Here is a 23,589-nt window from a genome sequence, read left to right as displayed (position 1 = left end):
CGGTGATTTCACGGTGCACTTTGGTGGTGTCATAAACGAACGCTTTCTCACGTGAAGTCGAACACATCGGCTATGTTTGAGAAGGGTACTTGCTACAGTATCTCTAGCCGGTGCACATATTTGGTGTTTACCGACTTATGCTTATCGTTACAACATGTTCTCCAAACCCTACCCCACCGGACAAATAATTCGACACCATCGTAATCATCCTGGGTGTAATGTTGTGACATACATGTCCCAAGCAGTAATGTATTTTATTCTTCCTCATTTCCCCATTTCAGTGAGGGTGGTTTTACCGGTGAAATTCTTGTCAACAAGCAGGTTCGAGATTTGAAACGGTTTCGACGGCTTTCCGCCTACATAATGCAAGATCATGATCTACAGCCACATTTGACCGTGCTGGAGGCGATGCATTTTTCCGCCAATCTCAAAATCGGTGCCGAGCTCAGCCCAGCGAGTAAGAAAATTCGTGTAAGTAGTGCAGAAGCAAAAATATGCGAAGTTTGTTTCTAAAACAACTCGTCTGATGATTTCTGCTTTTCAGATGAACGAAATTCTCCGTGCCATTGGATTGTATGATGCGAAGAAAACGCGCACGGGAAGGTTATCCGGAGGTCAGAAAAAGCGTCTAGCCATTGCACTGGAAATCGTGAACAATCCGCCGGTAATGTTTTTCGACGAACCGACGAGCGGATTGGACAGCTCCACCTCGACACAGTGTGTGGCACTGTTGAAGCAGCTGGCCCGCGAAGGTCGTACGATCATCTGCACGATACATCAACCGTCTGCACTGCTGTTCAACATGTTCGACCATCTGTATGCGGTGGCAGAAGGCGAATGCATCTACACGGGCGGCACTGGTAACATTGTGTCGTTCCTGAAAGAGCTCGACATCGTCTGTCCGGAACATTACAATCCCTCCGATTACTGTAAGTATAACGACTTTGTCCGTTTGCTATAAGATTGGAGATGGAAATGCAAACAGAACTGTTGCTTGTTCTTTAAACGGCCAATCTGACCTCAGAACAAACATTTTTATTGTGTTTGCTCTTTGGCCATGTAGTTACTCTAGTTCGAAGGTACATTGATTTTTGAATAGTAGCTTTGAGTCACCATATTCGTGGGAGCTTCTTCATTTCGTCACGATGATGTTGCCAAATAGCTAAACTTTAGTGTTACCTGCCTAATATTACAGTGTAGATAATGCTTCACGCTCGCATTTCTGGAACGTTCAAGGTAGAATCGAAAGATAAGCGAGTTATTGATAGTCGAACATTACTAGCAGAATGGGAGCATTTTTTGGATAGTCATTTTCGATACCCAAGGTTGCTTCAAATTATGAAACAAAATTTGAGGTATAGTAAAGGTTAGTGTAATTTAACACTAATTTTGGTACAGAAAGGTTTGATACTGATGAGTGATGCGCTCATTGAATTGATTCCTGACAGTTTTACTTATAATAACATATTTGTTGCTTAAAAGTTAAATTCCCCTTAAATTACCTTAAATTTGAATAAAATATACAGTTTTTTTGTAAATATTTAGCTTTTTTTTAAATCAGAAAGTTCCTCGGAGACAAGCTTTTTGAATTAATCAATGCCTTGGAAGCGTTAAAGATTTTTTTAAAAGTTTCGTAACTAGTTTCGCAACGTTATCAAATCCAGATCATCACCAGATTCAGATTTATAATAGAAATACAATTGTGTCTTTCCTATTGTTTGCGTTAAAACATTTATATTGCAAATTGCATAACGTCGACGGATGTTCCGCCTAGAGTGTATGCAATCCGCATGGCAAACATGTTGTAGATTTTTCCGTGTTTCACTGCTAACAATACTCTTCTTATATAAACCTCAATTTTAGTGCTGGAGATAGCAACACACGACTACGGTCGGCTGAACGATAATCTAGTCGAAAAAATGATGAACGGTCAGAGCAATTTCTACCGCAATCCGGAACCATTTTCACCTTCATTCGAAAGCAAACTGATGCCGATCAAGGAATCGTCACCGGAAGGACCGATGGTACTGCTAGAGATGCCACTGTTTCCAGAGAACGAAAGCAATCAGCGGCCGGTATCGCCCGTGCTAGCCAAACCAAAGAAGCTCGCCAAAAAGCTATCATTTAACCCGGAGCGATGGTGCGGACGGGACGAGATATACACGACTAGCTTCTGTAGGCAGTTTTCGTTGCTGCTGCTTCGTACGTTTCTTATACTGAGCCGGGATCGTTCACTCATGACGATGCGGTTTGCCATCCACTGTCTCATAGCCCCACTGATCGGTATGCTGTACTTCGGCATTGGCAATCAGGCTGCACAGATCTTCAACAACTACAACTACGTGTTCTTCTCGATCATGTTTCTGATGTTTACTGCATTCAGCTCAATGACTATGGCCTGTAAGTGCGGTCGATCCCAAGTAAGCGTGGTGCAATTGAGTTATCTCACTTTTTGTTTACGATTCTTCCACACAGTTCCACTGGAGTTGCCGATCATCACACGGGAGCACTTCAATCGTTGGTACTCGTTGCGGGCGTACTACATCGCCATGACGGTAGCTGACATTCCGATACAGCTGCTCTGTACCGTTACGTACATACTCATCACGTACTATATGACTGGTCAACCACCGGAAGCTTTCCGGGTCGGGCTGTTTACGCTGATCTGTCTCATGGTGGCTTGGGTAGCGCAAGGACTTGGTCTACTGGTCGCATCACTATTCGATGTGAAGGTGAGAATACCTTACCTAACGGTTGAGTTACTCGTAATCTAATGTCAATGTGTTCTTTTCGGCTGTCTCTACTATCGAAACAGAACGGTGCAGTATTTGGACCCTTCTTCATCTGTCCGTTCCTGATATTCTCTGGGTTCTTCATTCACCTGACGGATGCACACCCGATCATGCACTGGTTGTTTCACATCTCGTTCCTAAAGTACGCCCTGCAGGGTGCAGCGATGGCCATCTTCGGTTACGACCGGGCCCGCATGGACTGTGACGAGACGTACTGCCACTTCGTGTTGCCAAAGAAGTTTCTGAAGGAGATCGACATGCTCGAGGCGGACTTTGTCGAGGCTGTGATAGCGCTTAGTGTGATATTTTTCGTCTTTAGAGTAGCGGCCTTCTACGTGATGCAGTACCGAATGAAGAACAAAATCTAACTGCACACAGTTCCAGCTAGTCAGCGATCGGCGTATCGCTCTCAGATCTTATGCTTCGCTCAACTCACATTCCGTCGCGTTTAAAGCTGCTTCGGGGCGCACACACACAGGGCATTTGAAAAAAAGGGAAGGATGGAATACAAATTTTACGTAGTTGGTAGCACGTCACGGGAGCGTTTTGTTTTAATCACGGTGCAAATATCGGCGCTTTGAGATCAGCTTGTCGCAGTGTTAGCATTTAAGCAATGGAGAAGACTTGTCCTCGTACCGTTAGATCAGGATTCGTTAGGAGGTGCGAATACACGAACTCAACCGTCTTACCGGCGCCACTTATTCGCATGATAAGAAAGTAATCCAAAAAAGAATACATAAAGCATGGTTCGCTGTTTTGCTTCTTAGGGTGTAACTTGTACTATATATTGTTGGAAGTAATTTTGTGATATGTATGTAAATAGGGTTTGAAACGCTAGAAAATATAGCTCTTCTAGGAGTGGTTTTAAAAACGATTTGTTTAACGGCAATGTGAAAGAAACCAAAGAAGTATGCTCTCCAATCCTGGTGATCAGATAATTACAATTTGTTTAGATGTGGAAATGTTAATGCTGACGATTTTCATCACTGATAACATCACTAGCTACACTAGTAAAATGCAGTGAAATTTCTCCGTTGTTGTTTTCATCTCGTAGAAAGAAAAACCCATAGAAAACTCTTGTAATACTATATCTATAGTATATCTATTCCCATTACCCGTTCCATTTAACATCCCCATGTGTTCTAATTCGCATACGTTAGCAACTCGATTAGAATGATCTGATTCTCACAATTGTTGAATGCACAACGAAACCACGAACCTGGCGTGATGCTGAAGCGCGAAAGATAAAACGTTCCTTTTCGAGGTTTCGTAACGTGTTTGGTCGTTTAAATTATGCTCCGTAACCGATTACAACGCGTGGAAACGATATTGATTAAATCAATAATGCCCCTCACGCACACGGTTTCATACATCGAAGGAGAACGAGTTGTGGCGATAGCACAGCACGAAAGGGCAGCCGAGCCTCCGATCGGATGGGGCTGAAGCTGAAACAAATCTACTACTACGGCGGTTAAGCCTTGGGGTGTGCGATTCTCGTGTGTGCCGACTAATGCCGAGCACTCGTTGGAGTTGGTTTTCGCACAGTCGCATTAGAGCGTCGAGCGTGAGTGGTGGTTACTGCTGTCGGTGTACGTCCGGGTGTAAAAAAGCAGAAAGTGATCGTACGAATCGTGGGTAGAGTTGTAGGAATAGATTGATAAAGAGAGTTTGAGAAATTTAAGAGATAAGTTTCGTAAGAAATTTGTGGTGTGTTTATGTATAAAACAATAATCTGCGATCGTCGCAAACGAAATCTTGGTCGATTGACATATATTATGCTAAGAACGAGTTTCTCTCGATCACTACCATAGCATCAAAAGATACCGTAGTGGGGATAGTGCTTAGAACGCTTACAATTCAGTGTAGAGAGCGTGGTGAATTATGACGGATGAGAGTGTCGACGCAGTGGCACTCAATGTTGAGGATGCTATATTGGGACAGAGGTTAACGTTAACCTTTCACCATATCTGTTATCGACGTAAGGATCAGAACGGCGGACGACCGAAGGACATCATTAAGAATGTGTCGGGAAAATTTCAACCTGGCCGATTGGTGGCAATACTGGGCCCGTCTGGTGCAGGGAAGTCTTCCCTGCTGGGTATCCTTTCCGGATTAAGGTATTTAGAGATTAAGCTGGAATGGTCCACAATAGCCTAAAGGATTATTGTACAATTTCCCACAGACGTACGGGTTTTATTGGTACGATTGAAGTGAATGGATATATGCTGGATAGAAGCAAATATCGTCAACAATGTGTCTACATTCAGCAGGACTTCAATCTGATCGATCACCTAACCGTTCTGGAAACGGTGAACTATGCTGCGGAACTGAAGATGCCAAACAAATCCGAAATGGTGCGTAAGAAGAAGGTGAACGATATACTGCATATTCTCGGTCTCGATAATGGTATGCGCACGCTGGTGAAGAAATTGTCCGGTGGTGAGAAGAAGCGGCTATCAATCGGAATCGAGTTGGTGAACAACCCACCAATCATTCTGCTAGACGAACCAACGAGCGGGCTGGACAGCGTTTCCGCTATGGAGCTCATGAGCTACGTCAAAACAGTTGCCAGCGAGGGCCGTACCGTGGCCTGTGTCATCCATCAACCTTCGTCCAGTTTGTTCCAGCTGTTCGACGATCTGTACCTCTTGTCGGCGGGGATGTGCATCTACAATGGTCCCCTGGACGGAATGGTCGGTACATTTGCGGAGACCGGCTTCCATTGTCCCAAGTTCTACAACCGAGCCGACTTTGGTAAACTATTGTGTTGTTGTTTTCATTTTGCTCGCGCATCCTTATCGCGTATCATCTTGCAGCATTGGAGGTGGCGTCCAAGCCACTGCGCGAACTGGAACAGCTGGTGCAGCGCTACAGCCGACTCGCAATCGACCGGAAACAATCGCGACAGGAAAATAGTATCAAGGACGATGGCCTCAACGCTTCACAGTCCGATGAAGATATCGTGCTAGAGCATAACAAGAGTCCATCCCACCGGCGTTATCAAATTTCACAATGGAAGCAATTTTATGTGCTGTTGCGAAGGTCGTTGCGTGTGACTTCGAGAGATTTTGTGAGTTTTTTTTCTGTGTGTGTGTGTGTGTGTGTTTTTTTTTCGCGTCTGGTGATCACATAGGATATGAATATTCAAATGAGATGGTTCATTGGTTTATTTTTCTACTACGATCTTCACAGTTTTTTGCTCAACTTCGTGTTATTGCTCACATATTGGTAGGTGTTCTGCTTGGAGCGGTGTTCTATAATTGTGGCCAAGATGGCGCCCTGGTTATGGTGAATGGTGCCTGTTTGTTCTTCTTCCAGCTGTTTATATTCTTCGGCAACTCTATGCCATGCGTTATAACTTGTGAGTTAATCTTCGATGGTTGCTTATGTTCTCGTCTTATTCTGAATTTTTTAATTCCTTTGCAGTTCCACTCGAAACCAAAGTATTCATACGGGAGCGGCTCAACAATTGGTACTCACTCGAGGCGTACTATTTGTCAAAGATTGTTGCTGATCTACCACTGCAGATCTTATGCCCATCGCTGTTTCTCTCGATCGCATACTATCTCACAGGACAGGTGTTAGAATGGGAACGGTTCGGAAAGCTGTGTTTGATATTATTGCTACTTGGCATATTTGCCCAAACGGTGGGTCTTCTTTCCGGTGCCGCTTTTAACATTCAAATGGCAACCTTCTTCGTGCCGTGTTTCAGTATTCCATCGTTACTATTCTCTGGCTTTTTCGTGAAATCGTACGAAATGAACGAGTATCTCAGCTATGTCTCTTACACATCCTTCTTCCGGTACAGTCTACAGGGATCATTGCAGGCAATTTACGGCGGCAATAGACCGACGTTTCCTTGCTCGAAGGATATCTGTTACTACAACAAGCCGCTCAAGTTTCTCAAGTTCATGGACACCCGGGAGGATGGTTTCTGGGAAAATGTGTACATACTGTTAGGATTCATTGCGGTGTTTCAAATCATTCTGTACATTGTTTTACGCCTCAGATTGAAAATATATCAATAATGTGAGGAACGGGGAAAAACTAAGGCATATGGAGTGGTTCACCTTTGATTTTTCTTTCATCCGAAACATCTTGGAAGGAATAAAACCATATTTACCAGGAATAAAACAACATGGAAGGAATAAAACCATATTACTTTTTCGATCGCTCAATGAGGAGGAGCTTTATCCTTCTAGCATCTATTAGAAGACTTGATCGAGTCACACTGGACTATGATTTAATTGAGTTTCTTGGAATTGCATACGGCAAACAACTGGAAATGGAGAAAAAATCCCCGGCACACATGTAACACGGCTGACCGGCGGCATCGACATGCCAAGTTAATTGTCGACCACAGACTATGACGCTTCGTTAGCGATCACATCATAGTCTATGCATTACCAGTGCCCCATGACTAGTACAATCTCCTCTGCGATGACGTAATGATCGCTTTGCGGGTTGTTAGCTCTTGGCGGGGGTTAGATCGACGACGAAAAAAATGTTCATTTCACATCATAGCACCGTTTCCAAAGCGATATTCTATGAATGGGAAACGCATTCGTGTGCATAGCTGATTTGTAAGCAGGGTCTCGCATTGATGGTGAGAGAACCTGGGAGTTGCAATTTTCCGCTCAAGGTCCCGTGCACTTATACGCCGGCGTAGCGACGTTATGGCGCGAAGTATTGGTGCACTTTGTGTGACCGATTAGCCTTAGTAGTAGAAGCGCGGTCGGTGTTGCAGCGTTGCACCGAGACGTGAGCGTAACAGTGTTGCATTGTGCGTCACCCAGTAACGATGGCAGTCAGCGAGGAGATAGAACTGAAGCGCATGTCAACTCCGCTTCAAGACTTTGTGCCATCGACAATACGGTTCCGAAATGTAGTTTATCGTACGAATGGTAATATTATGGAAGGAAGTCTCTAAAACTTGACAACATCAGTAAAACGCTCTACTTGCAATTATATTCCAGAAAAGGAAATTCTGAGCAATGTCTCAGGTCGATTCCAACATGGTCGCCTGGTAGCATTGATGGGGCCATCCGGAGCGGGAAAATCTTCTCTGCTGAACGTACTCTCAGGGGCACAGATGTTCGGTATGATCGGATCGGTGACCATCAACGGTGAACCGGTGGAGGAAAATGATCCACGTAGTGTGTACGTTGAGCAGGAGTGCCCGTTGTTAATGTTTCTTACCGTGCAAGAAACGATGCAGTTTGCGGTAGACATGAAGATGCCACAACGATCGCTGCAGTCGGTGAAGGAAGCAAAAATTGATGATATCTTGGAAATGGTAGGTTTGAATGATGCCCGCAGCACTGTCGTTAGGAACCTTTCTGGTGGAGAACAGCGTCGGCTAGCAGTGGCAGTTGAATTGATTACAAATCCACCGATCATGCTGCTCGACGAACCTACCAGCGGGTTAGACAGTGTATCTTCGACGCAGGTCATCTCGCATTTGAAATCACTGGCCATGAGTGGACGGACGATCGTTTGCACGATACACCAACCGGCTTCCAGCCTATTCCAGCTGTTCGATGATGTATACTTACTACGCCAAGGTCGATGCCTGTATACGGGTCCAGTGGAGAACATGTTGGTTAGATTCGCACGCGTTGGACTTCGCTGTCCGGAATACTACAATCCGGCCGATTTTGCACTGGAATCCATATCCGCAAATCAACCCGAAGCGCACCGGATGTTATGCCAGTTGGTGGACGAGGACATGCAGGAAATTAATGCGGGTGCTCCTTCCAGCCCTACGACGCTCGCTGCACAACTGGCACCTGGGAAACGCATCGCTCGTTATCAAACTGCGTGCTACTATCAACTGTACACACTGCTCAAACGTTCGGTGCTTTCGTCGGCTCGTGATGAATTTTTTCTCAAAATCCGTCTCGGCATGCATCTCGCTTTGGGTCTCGTGTTTGGAGCTGTACACTACAACGCTGGTTCAGAGGCAGCAAAAGTGCTCGCAAACGTTGGTTGCTTCTTCCAGCTGTTTGCCTTCGTGTACTTCACCAATGCCGTATCAGTAGTAAACTGTGAGTATTCCAACTTCTGTCGTATTTGTGGGATTCCACGTAACTGTTTCAATCATTTCCAGATGCGGACGAAGTTAATGTAGCGATCAAAGAAATCGCCAATAATTGGTACAGCCGCGAAGCGTACTTCTTCGCCAAACTCATTCACGATCTTCCACTGCAGTTGTTTTGTCCATCGTTTTTACTCGCGATCGTGTACTATCTCACGGGGCAACCGATGGAGTGGATGCGGTTTGGCATGCTGCTGGGCGTGTTCGCTGTTGGTGGTGTGATCGGTCAAAGTTTGGGGCTGATAGGAGGAATCTGTTTCGATGTGAAAATGCAAAACTTCTTCGTAGCGAATGCGTGTATCGTGCCGATTCTGTTTTCCGGGTTTTTTGTAAATGCCGGTGACATGATCTCGATCCTGAGACCGCTCAGTACAGTGTCGTTCTTTCGGTACCAGTTTCATGGTGCAATGCAGGCACTGTACGGGTACGATCGGGATAATATTCCATGCGGACAGGTGTACTGTTACTACAAGAAACCGACCACCATATTGGAACAGTTCGATATTGACGCGCATGGGTATGCGAAATGGGTACGCGAATAAAGTAATACGGTTGGTGTGTATATTTCGAATAAAAATATGTAATGTATTATCTCTCTCAAGTGCGCGTAGGATTGAGCATTGTTTTGTAAAGAACTGTTGTTTGTGTAATAGACAGTGGTCGTCAAGTCAAAGCTCTTTCACTTTTGTGTGATTTGCAGTTGATTAGTGTAATATTTTTTACATTCTGTTTGATATGTGGTCTTGATAAATATGCCATCCACTTACACCCAAAAGGAACCCCAAAAAGACACCAGTTAAAGGAAGTTATCGCAGAAAGAACGCATGGTCTAATGGTGATTAAATTATCAGATGTTCATTCCCTTATTACTAATCCTTGTATATTAAAAAAAGAGGTTTAAAAAAAGTTTGTCGACCACTGGAAAAATAAAGTTGCTTTAAAAACTACACAATAATTATAAATCAAAGTAAAAATATCTCATATACTATCTCACAATTTTTACTCACACCATGTTTTATAAAAATAATATTTTTTTCCAGCATGGCATTAGTTTACACCACCACAAAGCTATCAGATCACACACCAACTCTCCTTTTGTCTTGTTTCTCTCAAGAGCTTCTACAGCAACCCTCTCCGAGCTTAACTCACTTGAAGTGCGTGTTATGTATGTTGCACTGAACTTTCTCTTCCCATTTCCCTTGGTGTCGGTCGGTAAAGAGGACAGCATCTCGATCGGCGCTGCACGGCAAGAGGTTTTTTCGGGTCAAGTTGTAACGAAAAGTAAAAGTGTTCCAAAGCAACAATAAGAAAAGCTATGGTAGCGTGTACGTGTATCTTTTGCAGTGCCCTCTTTATTCCTCCAGTTTACATTAATGGCCTTAAAAAAATGATTACCAACGAGGCTTAATTGAACGAGAGATCCGTACGTAGACATCTATTTGGTTCGGTCTCATACACATAAGCGTTGGTGCTATCTTGCTCTATACCGACCGCCGATAAAGTGACCACGGCGTGGATTCAATCAACCACATTCGGATGCCAGCGAACGGCACGAACCCAGCTCACAGCCAAAGTCCTCCACATTCCTACGTAAACATTCGCGCGAACCGTTCACGCCGCGCTCTGCTTATCAGCCGACCAGCTCAATGTGAGATTGTAAGCGTGTATACAAGAACAGATGTTTGGACAAGGGCCGGGCATGTTTGAGTAATAGTAGTGTCTTGAAACAAATCGCACTATCAATCCAGCCAGCGTTTGATTCGTACGCCACAGTCCCAGTGCATCACGCGTGAAGGTAAGAAGTAAACCATCATCGATTTGACGCTTTAGTCTGGGGCTGCTACGTGATTAATATTTGCTGCATATTAACAACGTGATTCGAGTGCACGATATAAGAAAAACTGAGTGACTCTGGTGAAGTGCTGTTGTCTGAAGGACCGCACACAGCAAAGAATTAAATTGAGGTGTTATTTAATGGCGCTTTATGACCCCCGGGGGTGTGAGACGTAATTGATTCCTTCGTGAGTAACTCTGAGACAGACAGTTTGTTATGAAGATAAAAGTGGAATCAATTGAACGTAGTATCACATTTGAGAGCATTTGTCAAGGGATACTTCAAAACTCCTTCACATATTCTAACTATCATGCAAAGCAAGTGTAATGAGTGACACAGCAGAATCGTAGTTTTTGGCAGAAGCTGTCGAAGTTGACCTTCGATAGGAAATGCCGGTAGAAGAATCGGCAAAGGTCCGGGTTCAACCGGCAAATAAACACGTACGCCCAAAATGCTATCAGCGGGTGATGGCTGGAGTAGCGATTAGCATAACCTTTCGAGTGTTTTTTCAAGTGCGGTTTTGTTAAGGCTAGCCGCTAATATTGGTCACCTTGTAGATTGTGTTTAGCCTTAAGGATTGGTGTAAAGAGTAAATATAGCAGAAACAAAGAGTGTACATGATGCCATCGGGGATTGAAGTTCTGTCGATCGGTTGATAAGACATTTCTGGGCTTGGTGATTACAATGCTATCATTTTGGGGATGATAACAGCCAACGATGCATTGTAAGCTGCGATGTATCGGTTAACCAGCTGTTTATTTCTGTTTTGTGACTGATAGAGTATTTTTGTTGATTCTGACTGTGTCTGGAGTGATTTGGTATAAAGTGCATAAATGATGAATTATTGATTTTTAGCTGATTGAAAATGGTGTTATTAAAAATATTTAACGTATAGCGTTTAGATGATTAGAAGAAAATTAGAAGATCGTGCTGTTTTTTTTTGTTGTGACCATCAATGCCAGGGGTCTGCAAGTTATTTTATATCAGATCAAAAAGAAAATTAGCAAAATGTAAGCTAGCATTTATTCAGACGAAATTTCTAAGAGTATCAAATTCATTTACAATTTAACGATTGCCAACCCCTGATCATCAAGTGTACCCGCATAATTAGTATACCAGTCGTATATGTTTTATCATGTCTTAATGTAGGCAAGGGGCAGTATTTTGTGACTTACTTTTATGCAACGTACAAGTACTGCTTCGATGCAAACCGGTTTAACGTGATGCATTATTACCCAACGGTGCAAGGAAAACCCTTTTTAACCCTTAATACGATGCAATTTTCTTAATATCCTGTACTGCGCAGTTTTTTACAGTATGATCTGATGATTTAGAGTCAACATCCACATCCGCATCCACCAACAGCAGCAACAATCATCCTATCATGGGTACCGATACAGCTATTGTGGTCGAGAACACTAAAACGGTTTCCGCTCCATCAACGACGCTCGAGTTCCAAGATGTTTGTTACCATGTTCGTCATAAAGATGGGAAGAACAAGCAACTGTTGAGCAATGTGTCGGGAGCGTTTCGATCTGGTCGTCTTGCTGGCATTCTAGGACCATCCGGGGCAGGAAAGTCTACGCTTCTTAACATTCTTAGTGGTTTCAAGTAAGCATAACAGTAATATATTTTTTCAAATATACCAATTAATAAGTCTATTCTGTTGCAAATTTTCAGAACGAACAATGTTTCTGGTAACATCCTCATCAACGGTACCCAGATTGACCGGCGGAAATATCGTCGCGAGGTTTCGTACACACCGCAGGACGTGTGCCTGCTTGGCAACATCACCGTCACCGAAAGTTTAGAATTTGCGGCCGACTTAAAACTCTCACGCGACATAACGATGGTGCAGAAATCCAGCATGGTAGTGGATGTGCTGAAGCTGCTTGGACTCTCCAAATGTGCCAACAATGCGGTAGCAAACATATCCGGTGGCGAAAAGAAGCGTCTATCAATCGGACTGGAGTTGATCTCCAATCCGAAGATTATGTTCTTCGACGAGCCAACAAGCGGACTGGACATAATAGCCGCCATGCAGGTGGTAGCCCATTTAAAGGATCTGGCGGCGAGTGGTCGTTGTGTGATTTGCGTCATACATCAACCAAGTTCGAGCATCTTGCAAATGTTTGATGATCTGTACGTACTGTCCGAGGGACACTGTTTGTATCGCGGACCGCTCAGCGAACTGGTGGACACGTTTAAAGGCTGCGGTTTTGAGTGTCCCAATTACTACAACCGTGCCGATTTTGCACTGGAAATTGCGAGTCTCAAACACGAAGGGAACTTGCTGCAGTTACGAGAACGCGCTAAACAGCAAGCGATTAGTGACGTAGCTGAGAAAGCGGTACCGAACGAAGGATCAAATTGCGATGAGAGCGATACTATGCTAAAACCCGAGGCTGAGTATGAAGATTCGCAAAACAGTACGAGTGATAGTTCGGGATCTGCAACCGATCGTCAGTATCCAACCTCAGAATGGGGACAGTTTGTGACCCTTACTCGGCGCACTATGTTGTGCACGTTTCGAGATCTGCAACTGACCAAAATGCGATTGCTGGCACATCTGTTCGTTGGATTACTGATCGCCGTTGTTTTCTACAACGTGGGTAATGATGGTGCGAAGGTGCTCAGTAATGCTTCATGTCTGTTCTTTTTCCTTATATTTGTGTTCTTTGCCAACTCGATGCCGTTAGTAATGACATGTGAGTAGTGTTGTGTGGTCAAATGTGTGCTCTTTAAGTAATTCTTCTTTTCATATTACAGTTCCACTGGAAACGTCGGTATTCGTTCGCGAAAGAATGAACAACTGGTATTCACTTAAGGCCTATTACTTCTCCAAATTGGTAGCGGACTTTCCATTTCTGGTAAGTGGGTGCTGTAGGTGTCTGTAGCTATTCTCCTTTATTCTAACTGCTTCTCATCTTGCTGTAGATACTAGGACCCTCCGTATTTTTGGCCGGTGCCTACTACTTAACTTCCCAGCCAATGGAAATCGATCGCATCGTGATGCTGTGGACCATTTGCATCTTTACCAGCTGGATCGCGCAAATGACAGGACTGTTGGCGGGAAGTGTGCTACCGCTGGAGCTGAGTGTCTTCTGCGTGCCATGCTCGGTCATTCCGATGCTTATCTTCTGCGGATTTTTTGTGCGTTTCCGCGAAATGTTCGATTTTCTCATTCCGTTCACGTACGTCGCTTACTTCCGGTATAGCTTCGAGGGTGCGATGCAAGCAATCTATGGGTTCGATCGCCCGAATCTACCTTGCTCGGGCGATTTCTGCTACTTCAGTAAGGTACCCAAGTTTCTAGAAAGCTTTGACATGCTGGAAAACACGTTCGTGATGGACGTTTGCGGATTGCTCGGATGGATCTTTCTGCTGCACGTGGCGCTGTACGCAAGCCTTGCGTGGAGATTGAAGAGAACCCGATAATCATCTCACGTGATGCAACTGAAGATCGGAAATGCTATCCTTCTTACGGCATGTGGCACGTTTATGTAAAAAGTTTGCATTTATTTAATCGAAGGTCAATTATGTTTTAAGAATTTAAAATAAGTTTTATCTCTTTTGAAGAACAACAGTTAATGTATACGAGGCATTCGCACTGCCTGAGTAATAAGTTAATAAACGGGAATCATTTTACACTCTCAATATATTTCTCGCTTCGAATGAATTGAACACGGGATGAAGGACCGTTGCATAACCATTCCATTGTAGTATTTGCAGGTAAGTAGCGTGAACATCGCTGTATTTAATTATTCCAACCATCACGTTCACAACCAAACGGAACGAAATACGCTGTAAAAGGTGCATGTAAATTTGTTTACCAACAAGTGCATGCATGAGCTCGCGATAATCCGTCGAATCCGTATGGTAACATTTACAGTCAGCTCTGCTGAACCGTGAATCGACTGGCAGTACGAAGCTAGTGGAGTTTCATCCCATCTTCATTCCAAACACTCGAAACGGTAGTTGACATTCCACTTCCACTGGTAAGCTCCTAACATAAATCTTCCGTCGTCCGTTTCTTCTCGCCAAAACAAACTCACTGCGGTCCACCCCAACAAAAGGAAAACATCTTTATTCAAATACGACAACCGACGAGCGATAAGTGATCATCGGTTGAATGACTCACTCTCGATCGTTTCGGCTGCGGATAGCGAAGCATGCGGTTGTATACATTTCTTCGATGAATTCTTAAATAACTAATCCCCATCCGTACTTGGGGAGAACGTCGTTATTTAGTGGAAAAATAGAAACAACCGAAGAGAATGAGCGGATAACGCCAAACACACCCTTGTGCCATGTGGAGCCCCGGTTTGGAATCTGGTGGTGTGATTCTTGGTGGCCGGTGGAAAATCTCTCCCATTGCGCCCCCATATTGTAATTGGCGCGAGTGTGTGAGTTGGTAGTCACATGTGTACGGGGTAGCATGCGCGCTTGTGTGTATAAAAATGGCCGTAGAGAAAAAGAGCGCGTGTGTTTTTGAATACCCTGGTGGAGAGAACGGGCGTTTCGAATTTTCAAGCTGATGCCGAAAGTCGCGCACATGAACGCATTTATGCTCAGTCAGCCAAGTCGCTCCGCGGTGTTCGCTCGCGCGATCGTCTCGATCGAGGTTTCGGGGTCCGGCACGTTGATCGATATCGAGAGTTTAGAGGGATCGGTTTCAGAAGTAAGTGGAAGAAACACAGCCACCTCGTTGTTGTCTGGAGTCGACTGTTTTTTTGCGATTCGTGAAGAATTAAATTCTAGTTTTTGATCAGCGGACAGCTAAAACCTGATTCTCCATTTAATCATATTCGTGATCCATAAGCAACAACTCTGTGATCTTTAAAAACCGGGAACCACACTCTTGTGGGAGTGTGTGTGTGTACGTGCGTGAGTATGGGCGCGCACATTGACCCCTTCGACCCCATCAACGTTGGGGTTCGACGAGTTTAAATTGATCTTTGTTAACTGAAGTCTACCCTCCCGGTGACATTTAGCGGTTCGTTCGTCAGAATATTGTCAGTCAGAACACTATGGTGAACGATTGGAAGTTTTCGGGTCTGTTCATCGATCACAGATAATTTGTTGTCCAAATTGAATGCAAATTAAAAAACAAACGAGAACTCCGTGAGTTGCATATAACATCACCCACGGCAGGAAGTCCAGCGTTGTGTTTGGTTGGAGAGTGTTCTGCAGAAATACCAGATGGTGCTATGCTGGAAGATCACTACCGCGATCATATCGTGACGTCATGCCGGTGATTTAATAATCCCCATTAAAGATCTCCATATTTGAGAGAGACCAAGAGCACGATCGATGCTTGAAAAAACATAAATCGCAAGAGAGATGTTCAACTGAGAGAATGAGCGGGAGAGCAAACGCATGATCGCGTGGATCAGGTGAATTTTTGACAGATCTCGCACCAGTGACGACACAGTGTACTGGTGTTCGTACCATCGGGCAACGCATGATGTTTACAAACATTCCCGGTTCATAAAAACGTATGAATGCGCTTATGTTTATACGACCAGCTCGTCTCCAGTCGGGATGGAGCACGTTATTTGCACATTGCTTTTGTTTACTACAAACAATTCACAGGGGCTTTAATACTTTCACATATTTTTTTCTCTAGACGCTAAAATATGAGCTCGGACGAAACGGTGGAGGTGGTTATACCACTTGTGAAAACTATAACCAACCTGACCTTTCGGAACTTGTCGTACACTGTGAACCAGAAGCACCTGCTGCGTAATATCTCGGGCACCCTCAAGTCTGGTAGACTGACAGGAATTCTTGGACCATCTGGTGCCGGTAAATCGACACTGTTGAATATACTCAGTGGTTTCAAGTAAGAGTAAATAGTCGTGTAGACGAACAGTCGTACAACTGCTGCCTGACACTATCATTCCTTAAACTATCATTTCAGAACTCAAGATGTTAGTGGAAAAATATTGATCAACAATGAAACGGTCGATTGCCATAAGTATCGCCAACTAGTCGCCTACACTGAACAGGACGTACCATTACTGCAGAATCTCACAGTCCGAGAAACGCTCCACTATGTGGCGGATCTTAGGCTTTCTAAGAACGTTTCCTACATCCACAAGACAAAGATCGTTAATGATATCGTAGCCCTGCTGGGGCTGCAAAAGTGCTCCCATAGTCAAACGCGAACATTATCCGGAGGTGAACGGAAGCGACTCTCCATTGGGTTGGAGCTAGTGTCGAACCCGAAGATTATGTTCTTTGACGAACCCACCAGTGGATTGGATAGTGTAGCATCATATCAGGTGATCTCGTATATGAGAGATCTTGCCCGACAGGGTCGGTGTGTCGCCACCGTTGTACATCAGCCAAGTTCTGAGCTGCTCGAGCTATTTGATGATGTCTATATCGTGGTGGACGGAAGGTGTATGTACCAGGGATCGTTAGACGATCTAATACCAACGCTAGAGGAGGTCGGATTCAGTTGTCCTCCGTACTATAATCGAGCCGATTTTGGTGCGTAACAGTTGTTGACGTTGGAGAGATGATTTGAAATGTTAATAAGGTGCGTTTGTATTGTATTTCAGTGCTAAAAATAGCGTCTCAGAGAACTGACGACCTCGACAGTGTGGAGAAACTGATAGCGCGAGCTGATACAGCCATCAACGGATATTTAGAGAATGGTAATACACTGGGCAATCACGATCGATAACATACGTTATTAATGACTGTGTGCTTTCCTTTTTAATTTTTCTTCAGATACTACCAATATGCAAGAAGGTACCAATCTGCTGACAGAGAGTAAAGCCGCTTCCCAATATCCCATCGCTTGGTGGAGGCAGTTTGTGGTTCTGGTTCGTCGAACGGCTTTGTGTACCGTTCGGAACATCACCCTCACACGGTTCCGTCTGCTAGGCCACCTGCTGTTCGGGCTTCTGATCGGTAGCGTGTTCTACAACGTGGGAGATGACGGTGCCAAAGTGTTATCTAACGTGTCCTGTCTCATTCTCTTCCTCATGTTTATCGTGTTCGCCAACGCAATGACGGTGGTGTTGACGTGTAAGGGAATCTCGTCCAGACGGGCATGCAAATACACTGCTGCCCGTTGATAATTGCAAAATCGCTATGATTGATCCGTATTAATCAGGTACTTCTGTTACGCACGTTTGATTACAGTCCCACTCGAGATGGCCGTGTTTGTGCGAGAGCACAAGAGCAATTACTATCCAGTGTCAGCTTACTACTTTTCGAAGCTTATTGCCGACTTTCCGCTGATGCTTGCCGGTGTAAGCTGTTTCCAGTTGATCGTGTACTATCTGACGGGACAACCAAACGAAACCGAGCGTGTAGTGCTGTTCTGGGTCATCTGCGTACTGTTTGGATGGTTAGCACAAATGTACGGCATGGTGGCTGGCAGTATGTTCCCGCTCGACGTCAGCCCGTTCGTCGTACCGGCTTCGGTCATCCCGGCGGTAATGTTTTCCGGTTTCTTCATCCGCTACAATGAACTGTTAGCCGTGTTTAAACCACTCACGTACGTCAGTTACTTTCGGTACGGGTTTGAAGGTTTAGCGCAAGCAACGTACGGTCTAAATCGTACGCAGCTTGGATGTAGCGAAATGTTTTGCTACTATCGGAAAACAAGCAAAGTGATGGAAATGTTGCAGATGGAACAGGACCGTTACTGGTACGATGTGGTGGGTTTGGCGGTGTGGATAGCCGTCCTGCACATTCTGCTGTACGTCAGCCTGAAAGTAAGACTGCGTCGAAACCGGTGAGGGGATGGCTGCCGGTACAGTACACTAACTTTCGTTGCAAGGTGACATTGAATATTTCAAAGGACTGTTAGTGCGAGTACCTCATGTAGAACAAGACACAGGCAAAATCAAATTCACAGCAAATCATTTTGCTTTTTAACCAATGTACAATCCCAGCAATATAGAATCCTACTCCATTAAGACAAAAACATGTACTCCCCAGTAATTGTAGCAAAATAAAATGTACACATTAAACACTTGCTCGTTTTTATTCCGTTCCTGTTAATTGTTTTGCGTGCTTTTCGATCCACTGCGCTCACGTCATCTCGGTGCGGTGTGCGAGAACGATGATATTCATCATTTTTATGATAATCTCCACGCAAAATGTGGATCTTGTTCAGCGCCAAGCTTCATCAGGTTATGTATGTAACCACACTTGTCCGTTCACTTAGTTTGCACTTGCTATTAGAGTCTAGACACGCTGAGCTCACTATATCATGCGCGTAATTTTTTTTTTTTGCGCTCATGCCTCTAGGGGCATCTTTCTACTGTGTTTCGCACAGGTTAATTTTTCATACGCTAACGCAGAAAGGGCTTTTAAGAGTGGTTGAAGGTTGTTTTGCCGGTGGTGCTGCAGGCAACCCCTAAAACGTAGAGAGTGTCTATGACCTCCACCAGTTGACGAGCAGTTACTGATGGGTGAGCATCGTGTGTTGCAGTTAGTCATGTAGTGAGTTTCGCGGTATTAAGGGCAACGTTGTTATCAGAGATTGGACGCTCTGAAGCATGCAGCGCTTATGGGATGTGTGTCAAACGCAGTGCAGTAATTGTGTGTTTAACATTTTACAATCGATTCAATCAAGGTCATTGGCAAATATGCATGCGGGATGAGCAATTCTTTATACTCCGAAAACGATGAAACATGGAACGAGTTGTAGTAAAATATTCTCGAACATACTGCGGAAATAAAACAAGCCCCTGTACAGACCCCCCGAGAGATATACGGTAAGTATATCGGTTCATTGGCAATGCCATGCATGAATCACGGTGATTGGTGGATCGCGTACTATCCCTTCACCTACGCCGACTGTAGGAGTACAAGAGTAGTTACAAAAAAAAACCACCGCCAGAAGAAATGCGCGCTTAGTGTCAGTGTGTAATTGTACTCCCTGCACCGGACCTGCAATAGACCGGTTTGATCCGAAGTCCAACACCGGTGACGAGCGGTGCAATTTGTCGCGTCGGTGTGCGTACACATGCGGAAAAGAGACTCGTATCCCGCCTAACCGAGAGGGTTTGAGAAACGGGGATGTTGAGAAGATGAAAAGCTTCGGTGCGAGCAGGTATGTTAAATATCAACCTGCCAAGTGACGTCAAAGTTGCGACAATCGCCATCCCAAGACGGGTGGTGCAGTGGATGGCGCGGAAAATTTTCAATAAATTTAATAGAAAAATGAGTAGCTACAGGGTGGGCAGATTGGTTCGTGAATCTCGATCCCGCGACCTACCGAAGATTAATGTACGTGTGGATCAGTTCAGTTGAGACTAAGGTGCCGTGTAGACTGGTAGCTAGCTAGCTGGTAGTGCAGTGTACTTTAGAGGTGTAACATATCTTTGTTCTGTGTAGATGATCTACTGAAGTTGCGATAAACTTGCCAGACAAAGCGGCTTATATCACAAAGCGTCTACATCAGAGAACCGTGTGCAAGTGATCTGTTGAAAGTATCTAGAATTGTGAGTAGGAATTGTGATATCTAAAAATCTAGGTGTGCCACGCTGGAAAAAGTATATGAGACGCTCCCTATCGCCGGGCTTTTGCATACGATAGAAGTATCTTACACGCTAAAATGGATGTAGATAAGAATAGCGTCGAGATAACGATACCGCTGATGCAAGGCGGTACGAATCTTCATTTCCAAAATATCACGTACCAAGTGCGACAAAGGAAAGAGAACAAGCAGCTGCTGAAGAACATTTCTGGCACCTTTAGAACCGGACGACTAACCGCCATCTTGGGACCATCGGGTGCCGGCAAATCGACACTGTTGAACGTACTCAGTGGCTTCAAGTATGAGAACTAACGCATCTCACATTTTGTGCCAGTCTATCATCTTCGTTTCATCTTTTTCTAGAACGCAGGGCGTTAGCGGGAACATAATTGTCAACAATGAAATCATCGACCGTCAGCGTTATCGGCAGTTGGTTGCATACACCGCACAGGATGTGACCCTTTTACCCAACATAACGCTTCGGGAAAATTTGCACTACGCTGCCGATTTGAAGCTTTCCCGTGACGTTTCCCTGGCGCACAAGGTCAAGATCGTGAACGATGTGATATCACTGCTCGGGTTGCAGAAGTGCGCCCATAACCAATCACAGCTTTTGTCCGGTGGTGAGAAGAAGCGGCTTTCCATCGGATTAGAGCTAGTTTCGAATCCGAAGATTATGTTTTTCGACGAACCGACCAGTGGGCTTGACAGTGTGTCATCGTACCAGGTGATTTCGTATATGAAAGATCTTGCCCAGCAGGGACGCTGTGTGATAAGCGTCGTCCATCAGCCGAGTTCGGAACTGTTGGAGTTGTTTGACGACATTTATGTGGTGGTAGATGGACGCTGTATGTATCAGGGATCGTTGGATGATTTGATTTCGACATTCGCTGAGGCCGGATTTAACTGTCCACCGTATTACAATCGAGCAGATTTCGGTATGCAACTATATTTTGCTTTATTAGCTCGCCTTACGTTGCATGTTCAATGTGTTGAATTCTTTTTTCATTAAAGTATTAAAAATAGCCGCCCAATACGACACAAAATGCGGCGAGGTGGAAAAGCTAATGGTGAAGTCGGAAAAGTCCATTACTGCTGCCATGAATTTAGGTAAGTCGCCTAAAGGTAGGCAATCGTTTGACAGGCTCACGTTCGACTACGAATTTCGAAAGATTCGTTAAACGGTACGGTTTCGTTGACAGGTGTACAGCAAGAGTTCGATTCGAGCGAGTTTCTAGTCGATGGACGCGGTCCTCAGTATCCGATTAGCTGGTTGAACCAATTTACCACACTTGTCCGCCGCACTACATTGGGTACAGTGCGCAACCCGTCGCTGATGGGGTTACGATTTTTCGGACACGTTTTGTTCGGGCTAACGATCGGATTCGTGTTCTACAACATTGGTAACGATGCATCCAAGGTGCTTTCGAATATCTCCCTGCTGATCGCCTTCTTAATGTTTATCATCTTCGCCAATGCCATGACAGTTATTTTAACATGTAAGTATTGCCCTTAAGATCGCTTCTTCGACAAAAGTTGATAACCATATTTTGATCTGTTTTAGACCCACTAGAAATGGCTGTATTTGTGCGGGAACACAAAAGCAATTACTATTCCATTTCGGCGTACTATTTCTCCAAGCTCGTAGCCGATTTCCCGTGGATGCTGTCCGGTGTGACGGCTTTCCAGCTGATCATGTACTATCTCAGTGGTCAACTGAATGAAACCGATCGCATCATAATGTTCTGGGGCATTTGTGCATTGTTTGGGTGGCTTTCGCAGGTGTACGGACTGATCGCTGGGTGTCTGTTCCCGATCGAGGTTAGCCCGTTTATCGTACCGGCATCCATTATTCCGGCACTGCTGTTTTCCGGGTTTTTCATACGCTATAACGAGCTGTTCGACTTCTTCAAACCACTCACGCTGGTTAGCTACTTTCGCTATGGATTCGAGGGACTCGTACAGGCAACGTACGGTCACAACCGGACGGAGTTGGGATGTGAGGAGATCTTTTGCTACTATCGCAAGACGAGCAAAATTTTGGAAGCACTCCATATGGAACCTGACCGCTACTGGACGGATGTGCTCGGGCTTGGCATCTGGATTCTGTTTCTCCACATTGTGTTGTATTTCAGCTTGCGTTTACGGCTACGATGGAACCGCTAAGATCAACAGGGTGCGCAACCTGTAGTTGAACGAAAGAAAACTCCACCGCATTTGCAAAGTAAATCCCAAATAGAATCGTCCAGAGTATCTGAATGATTTTGTCATTCAGCGCTGATGTATAGCTGATAATAAGAATCAGCCCAATGCACTGCTAGGCAGGTAGGTGTAACGCGGAATATTTCATAATAGTTGCGCTGCAACACACGATCGTATTTGCACAATTGCAAAGTGTTGTTTCATCGCCTGCTGGCGAACGGTAGCGTAGGTATGAGTGAATAATTTGTAGAATATTAACAAAGTCACCATTGTTGACTATTCGGAAAGGAAGAGAATGGGAAGGCAATAGAACGCGGTTGGAATAAAACGTTTTCTTATCCAGCCCACATGTTAAATTGTCGCCTGTTGGTTAACTTTACGAGCAGCTTTTAATCAGAGCTTCTTAAGCTGGTGGTAGAATTATCAAGAATAAATTCTTGTTATGAATAATTCATACTTCATACGAAAACTTGATGAGATAAGTGCAAATAAAGCATTATTTATCATTAACAGCTTGTGTTTGTTTAGCTTAACTGGAATTGAGAGCGCCTAAGAAATGTGTTCTTTTTGGCAGCTTATTTGTGTTACGGCTTAATGCTTCTTCCCAGAAAGAAAACCCCCCCACGCGTAATCGCTGAAGATCCGACTGTGCGTCTGAAGCTCGTTCAATTAGCTCACCTCTCCAAGCGGTCCATCGAAAGTGATTATGATGCCTCTTAAGCAGCGAACGGAATGGTGCAAAAATATTTGTCTTGATGTAGCAACGGCAGCATCATGTAGCGCCACCATCGGTGGTACGCTTGTGGATGAACGGCAATCCGTCTGCTTGACCTCTAGTCGATGGCTATCTAGAGTGAAGACGTTGGAGTATTGGCAATGCACGGCTGAAGATCGGTTCGATACATTGGCCAACATTATCGGTGCTGGTTGAAAGCAACCGTAAAGGGCAAGAGGGTAAACGATTGTGCATCAAATGAGCCGAACTCCATGTGGCCCGACAGCAGATGGTTTGAAACGCTGCCTCGGCTTCTTCAACACTATTTGGGCCAACTTTTTTTATTCAGCAAAACCCAGCTGGAATGGCGGAGGGAAAATACCAAGCAAAACAACAGCAAAAAAAATGAACAACATGAATCCTGCAAAATCACGAGCAATG

General features: G+C 44.6%; 6 protein-coding genes across 7 annotated transcripts in view; 5 read left to right on the top strand and 1 right to left on the bottom strand.

Annotated features, from left to right (window-relative positions):
- Positions 1-3,663, top strand: part of LOC125775016 (ABC transporter G family member 18-like) — a 32,143-nt gene extending 28,480 nt beyond the window's left edge. Inside the window, exons 12-16 of the mRNA XM_049445396.1 lie at positions 282-471; positions 545-929; positions 1,864-2,400; positions 2,476-2,732; positions 2,816-3,663. Coding sequence (XP_049301353.1) covers positions 282-471; positions 545-929; positions 1,864-2,400; positions 2,476-2,732; positions 2,816-3,160 — 1,714 coding nt within the window. The 3' untranslated portion in view covers positions 3,161-3,663. The remainder of the gene's footprint in view (positions 1-281; positions 472-544; positions 930-1,863; positions 2,401-2,475; positions 2,733-2,815) is intronic.
- Positions 1-23,589, bottom strand: part of LOC125763505 (stress-activated protein kinase JNK) — a 278,718-nt gene that overhangs the window by 103,133 nt on the left and 151,996 nt on the right. The window lies entirely within an intron of this gene.
- On the top strand, positions 4,322-6,843 carry LOC125763437 (ATP-binding cassette sub-family G member 4-like). The gene is made up of 5 exons (XM_049426643.1): positions 4,322-4,909; positions 4,975-5,546; positions 5,609-5,862; positions 5,985-6,153; positions 6,219-6,843. The coding sequence occupies exons 1-5, from the start codon at positions 4,674-4,676 to the stop codon at positions 6,818-6,820; spliced, it is 1,833 nt and encodes a 610-aa protein (XP_049282600.1). The 5' UTR covers positions 4,322-4,673; the 3' UTR covers positions 6,821-6,843.
- On the top strand, positions 6,968-9,431 carry LOC125775015 (ATP-binding cassette sub-family G member 1-like). Its single transcript, XM_049445394.1, has 3 exons — positions 6,968-7,696; positions 7,769-8,839; positions 8,902-9,431. Exons 1-3 carry the CDS (start codon positions 7,594-7,596, stop codon positions 9,429-9,431), a joined length of 1,704 nt encoding a protein of 567 aa, XP_049301351.1. The 5' UTR covers positions 6,968-7,593.
- Positions 9,874-22,902, top strand: LOC125775014 (ABC transporter G family member 2-like). Its single transcript, XM_049445393.1, has 16 exons — positions 9,874-10,684; positions 12,030-12,334; positions 12,404-13,431; positions 13,493-13,593; positions 13,661-14,158; positions 16,456-16,568; positions 16,647-17,221; positions 17,293-17,388; positions 17,465-17,764; positions 17,882-18,459; positions 20,122-20,200; positions 20,257-20,530; positions 20,595-21,169; positions 21,246-21,341; positions 21,434-21,730; positions 21,796-22,902. Exons 2-16 carry the CDS (start codon positions 12,108-12,110, stop codon positions 22,395-22,397), a joined length of 5,439 nt encoding a protein of 1,812 aa, XP_049301350.1. The 5' UTR covers positions 9,874-10,684; positions 12,030-12,107; the 3' UTR covers positions 22,398-22,902.
- Positions 14,563-18,717, top strand: LOC125763442 (ATP-binding cassette sub-family G member 4-like). 2 transcript variants are annotated; one of them, XM_049426655.1, is made up of 6 exons: positions 14,563-14,721; positions 16,353-16,568; positions 16,647-17,221; positions 17,293-17,388; positions 17,465-17,764; positions 17,882-18,717. In XM_049426655.1, exons 2-6 carry the CDS (start codon positions 16,363-16,365, stop codon positions 18,481-18,483), a joined length of 1,779 nt encoding a protein of 592 aa, XP_049282612.1. In that variant the 5' UTR covers positions 14,563-14,721; positions 16,353-16,362; the 3' UTR covers positions 18,484-18,717. The 2 variants fall into 2 exon arrangements, with proteins under 2 accessions (XP_049282612.1, XP_049282611.1); XM_049426654.1 differs by lacking the exon at positions 14,563-14,721 and adding an exon at positions 15,040-15,404.

This window comes from Anopheles funestus, chromosome 2RL (genome assembly GCF_943734845.2).
Source record: "Anopheles funestus chromosome 2RL, idAnoFuneDA-416_04, whole genome shotgun sequence".
Lineage (NCBI taxonomy): Eukaryota > Metazoa > Arthropoda > Insecta > Diptera > Culicidae > Anopheles > Anopheles funestus.
Note: the sequence above shows the minus strand (reverse complement) of the source record. Positions and strands in the feature narration are given on the sequence as shown.

Excerpts from the sequence above, each read along its gene's own strand:
- LOC125763437 (XM_049426643.1), top strand. The coding sequence starts at position 4,674 with ATGACGGATGAGAGTGTCGACGCAGTGGCACTCAATGTTGAGGATGCT. Across the intron at positions 4,910-4,974 it reads GGTATCCTTTCCGGATTAAG|ACGTACGGGTTTTATTGGTA; the intron begins GTATTTAGAGAT and ends AATTTCCCACAG. Across the intron at positions 6,154-6,218 it reads TATGCCATGCGTTATAACTT|TTCCACTCGAAACCAAAGTA; the intron begins GTGAGTTAATCT and ends ATTCCTTTGCAG.
- LOC125775015 (XM_049445394.1), top strand. The coding sequence starts at position 7,594 with ATGGCAGTCAGCGAGGAGATAGAACTGAAGCGCATGTCAACTCCGCTT. Across the intron at positions 7,697-7,768 it reads TGTAGTTTATCGTACGAATG|AAAAGGAAATTCTGAGCAAT; the intron begins GTAATATTATGG and ends ATTATATTCCAG. Across the intron at positions 8,840-8,901 it reads TGCCGTATCAGTAGTAAACT|ATGCGGACGAAGTTAATGTA; the intron begins GTGAGTATTCCA and ends AATCATTTCCAG.
- LOC125775014 (XM_049445393.1), top strand. The coding sequence starts at position 12,108 with ATGGGTACCGATACAGCTATTGTGGTCGAGAACACTAAAACGGTTTCC. Across the intron at positions 17,765-17,881 it reads AATGACGGTGGTGTTGACGT|TCCCACTCGAGATGGCCGTG; the intron begins GTAAGGGAATCT and ends GTTTGATTACAG. Across the intron at positions 21,731-21,795 it reads CATGACAGTTATTTTAACAT|ACCCACTAGAAATGGCTGTA; the intron begins GTAAGTATTGCC and ends GATCTGTTTTAG.
- LOC125763442 (XM_049426655.1), top strand. The coding sequence starts at position 16,363 with ATGAGCTCGGACGAAACGGTGGAGGTGGTTATACCACTTGTGAAAACT. Across the intron at positions 16,569-16,646 it reads AATATACTCAGTGGTTTCAA|AACTCAAGATGTTAGTGGAA; the intron begins GTAAGAGTAAAT and ends CTATCATTTCAG. Across the intron at positions 17,765-17,881 it reads AATGACGGTGGTGTTGACGT|TCCCACTCGAGATGGCCGTG; the intron begins GTAAGGGAATCT and ends GTTTGATTACAG.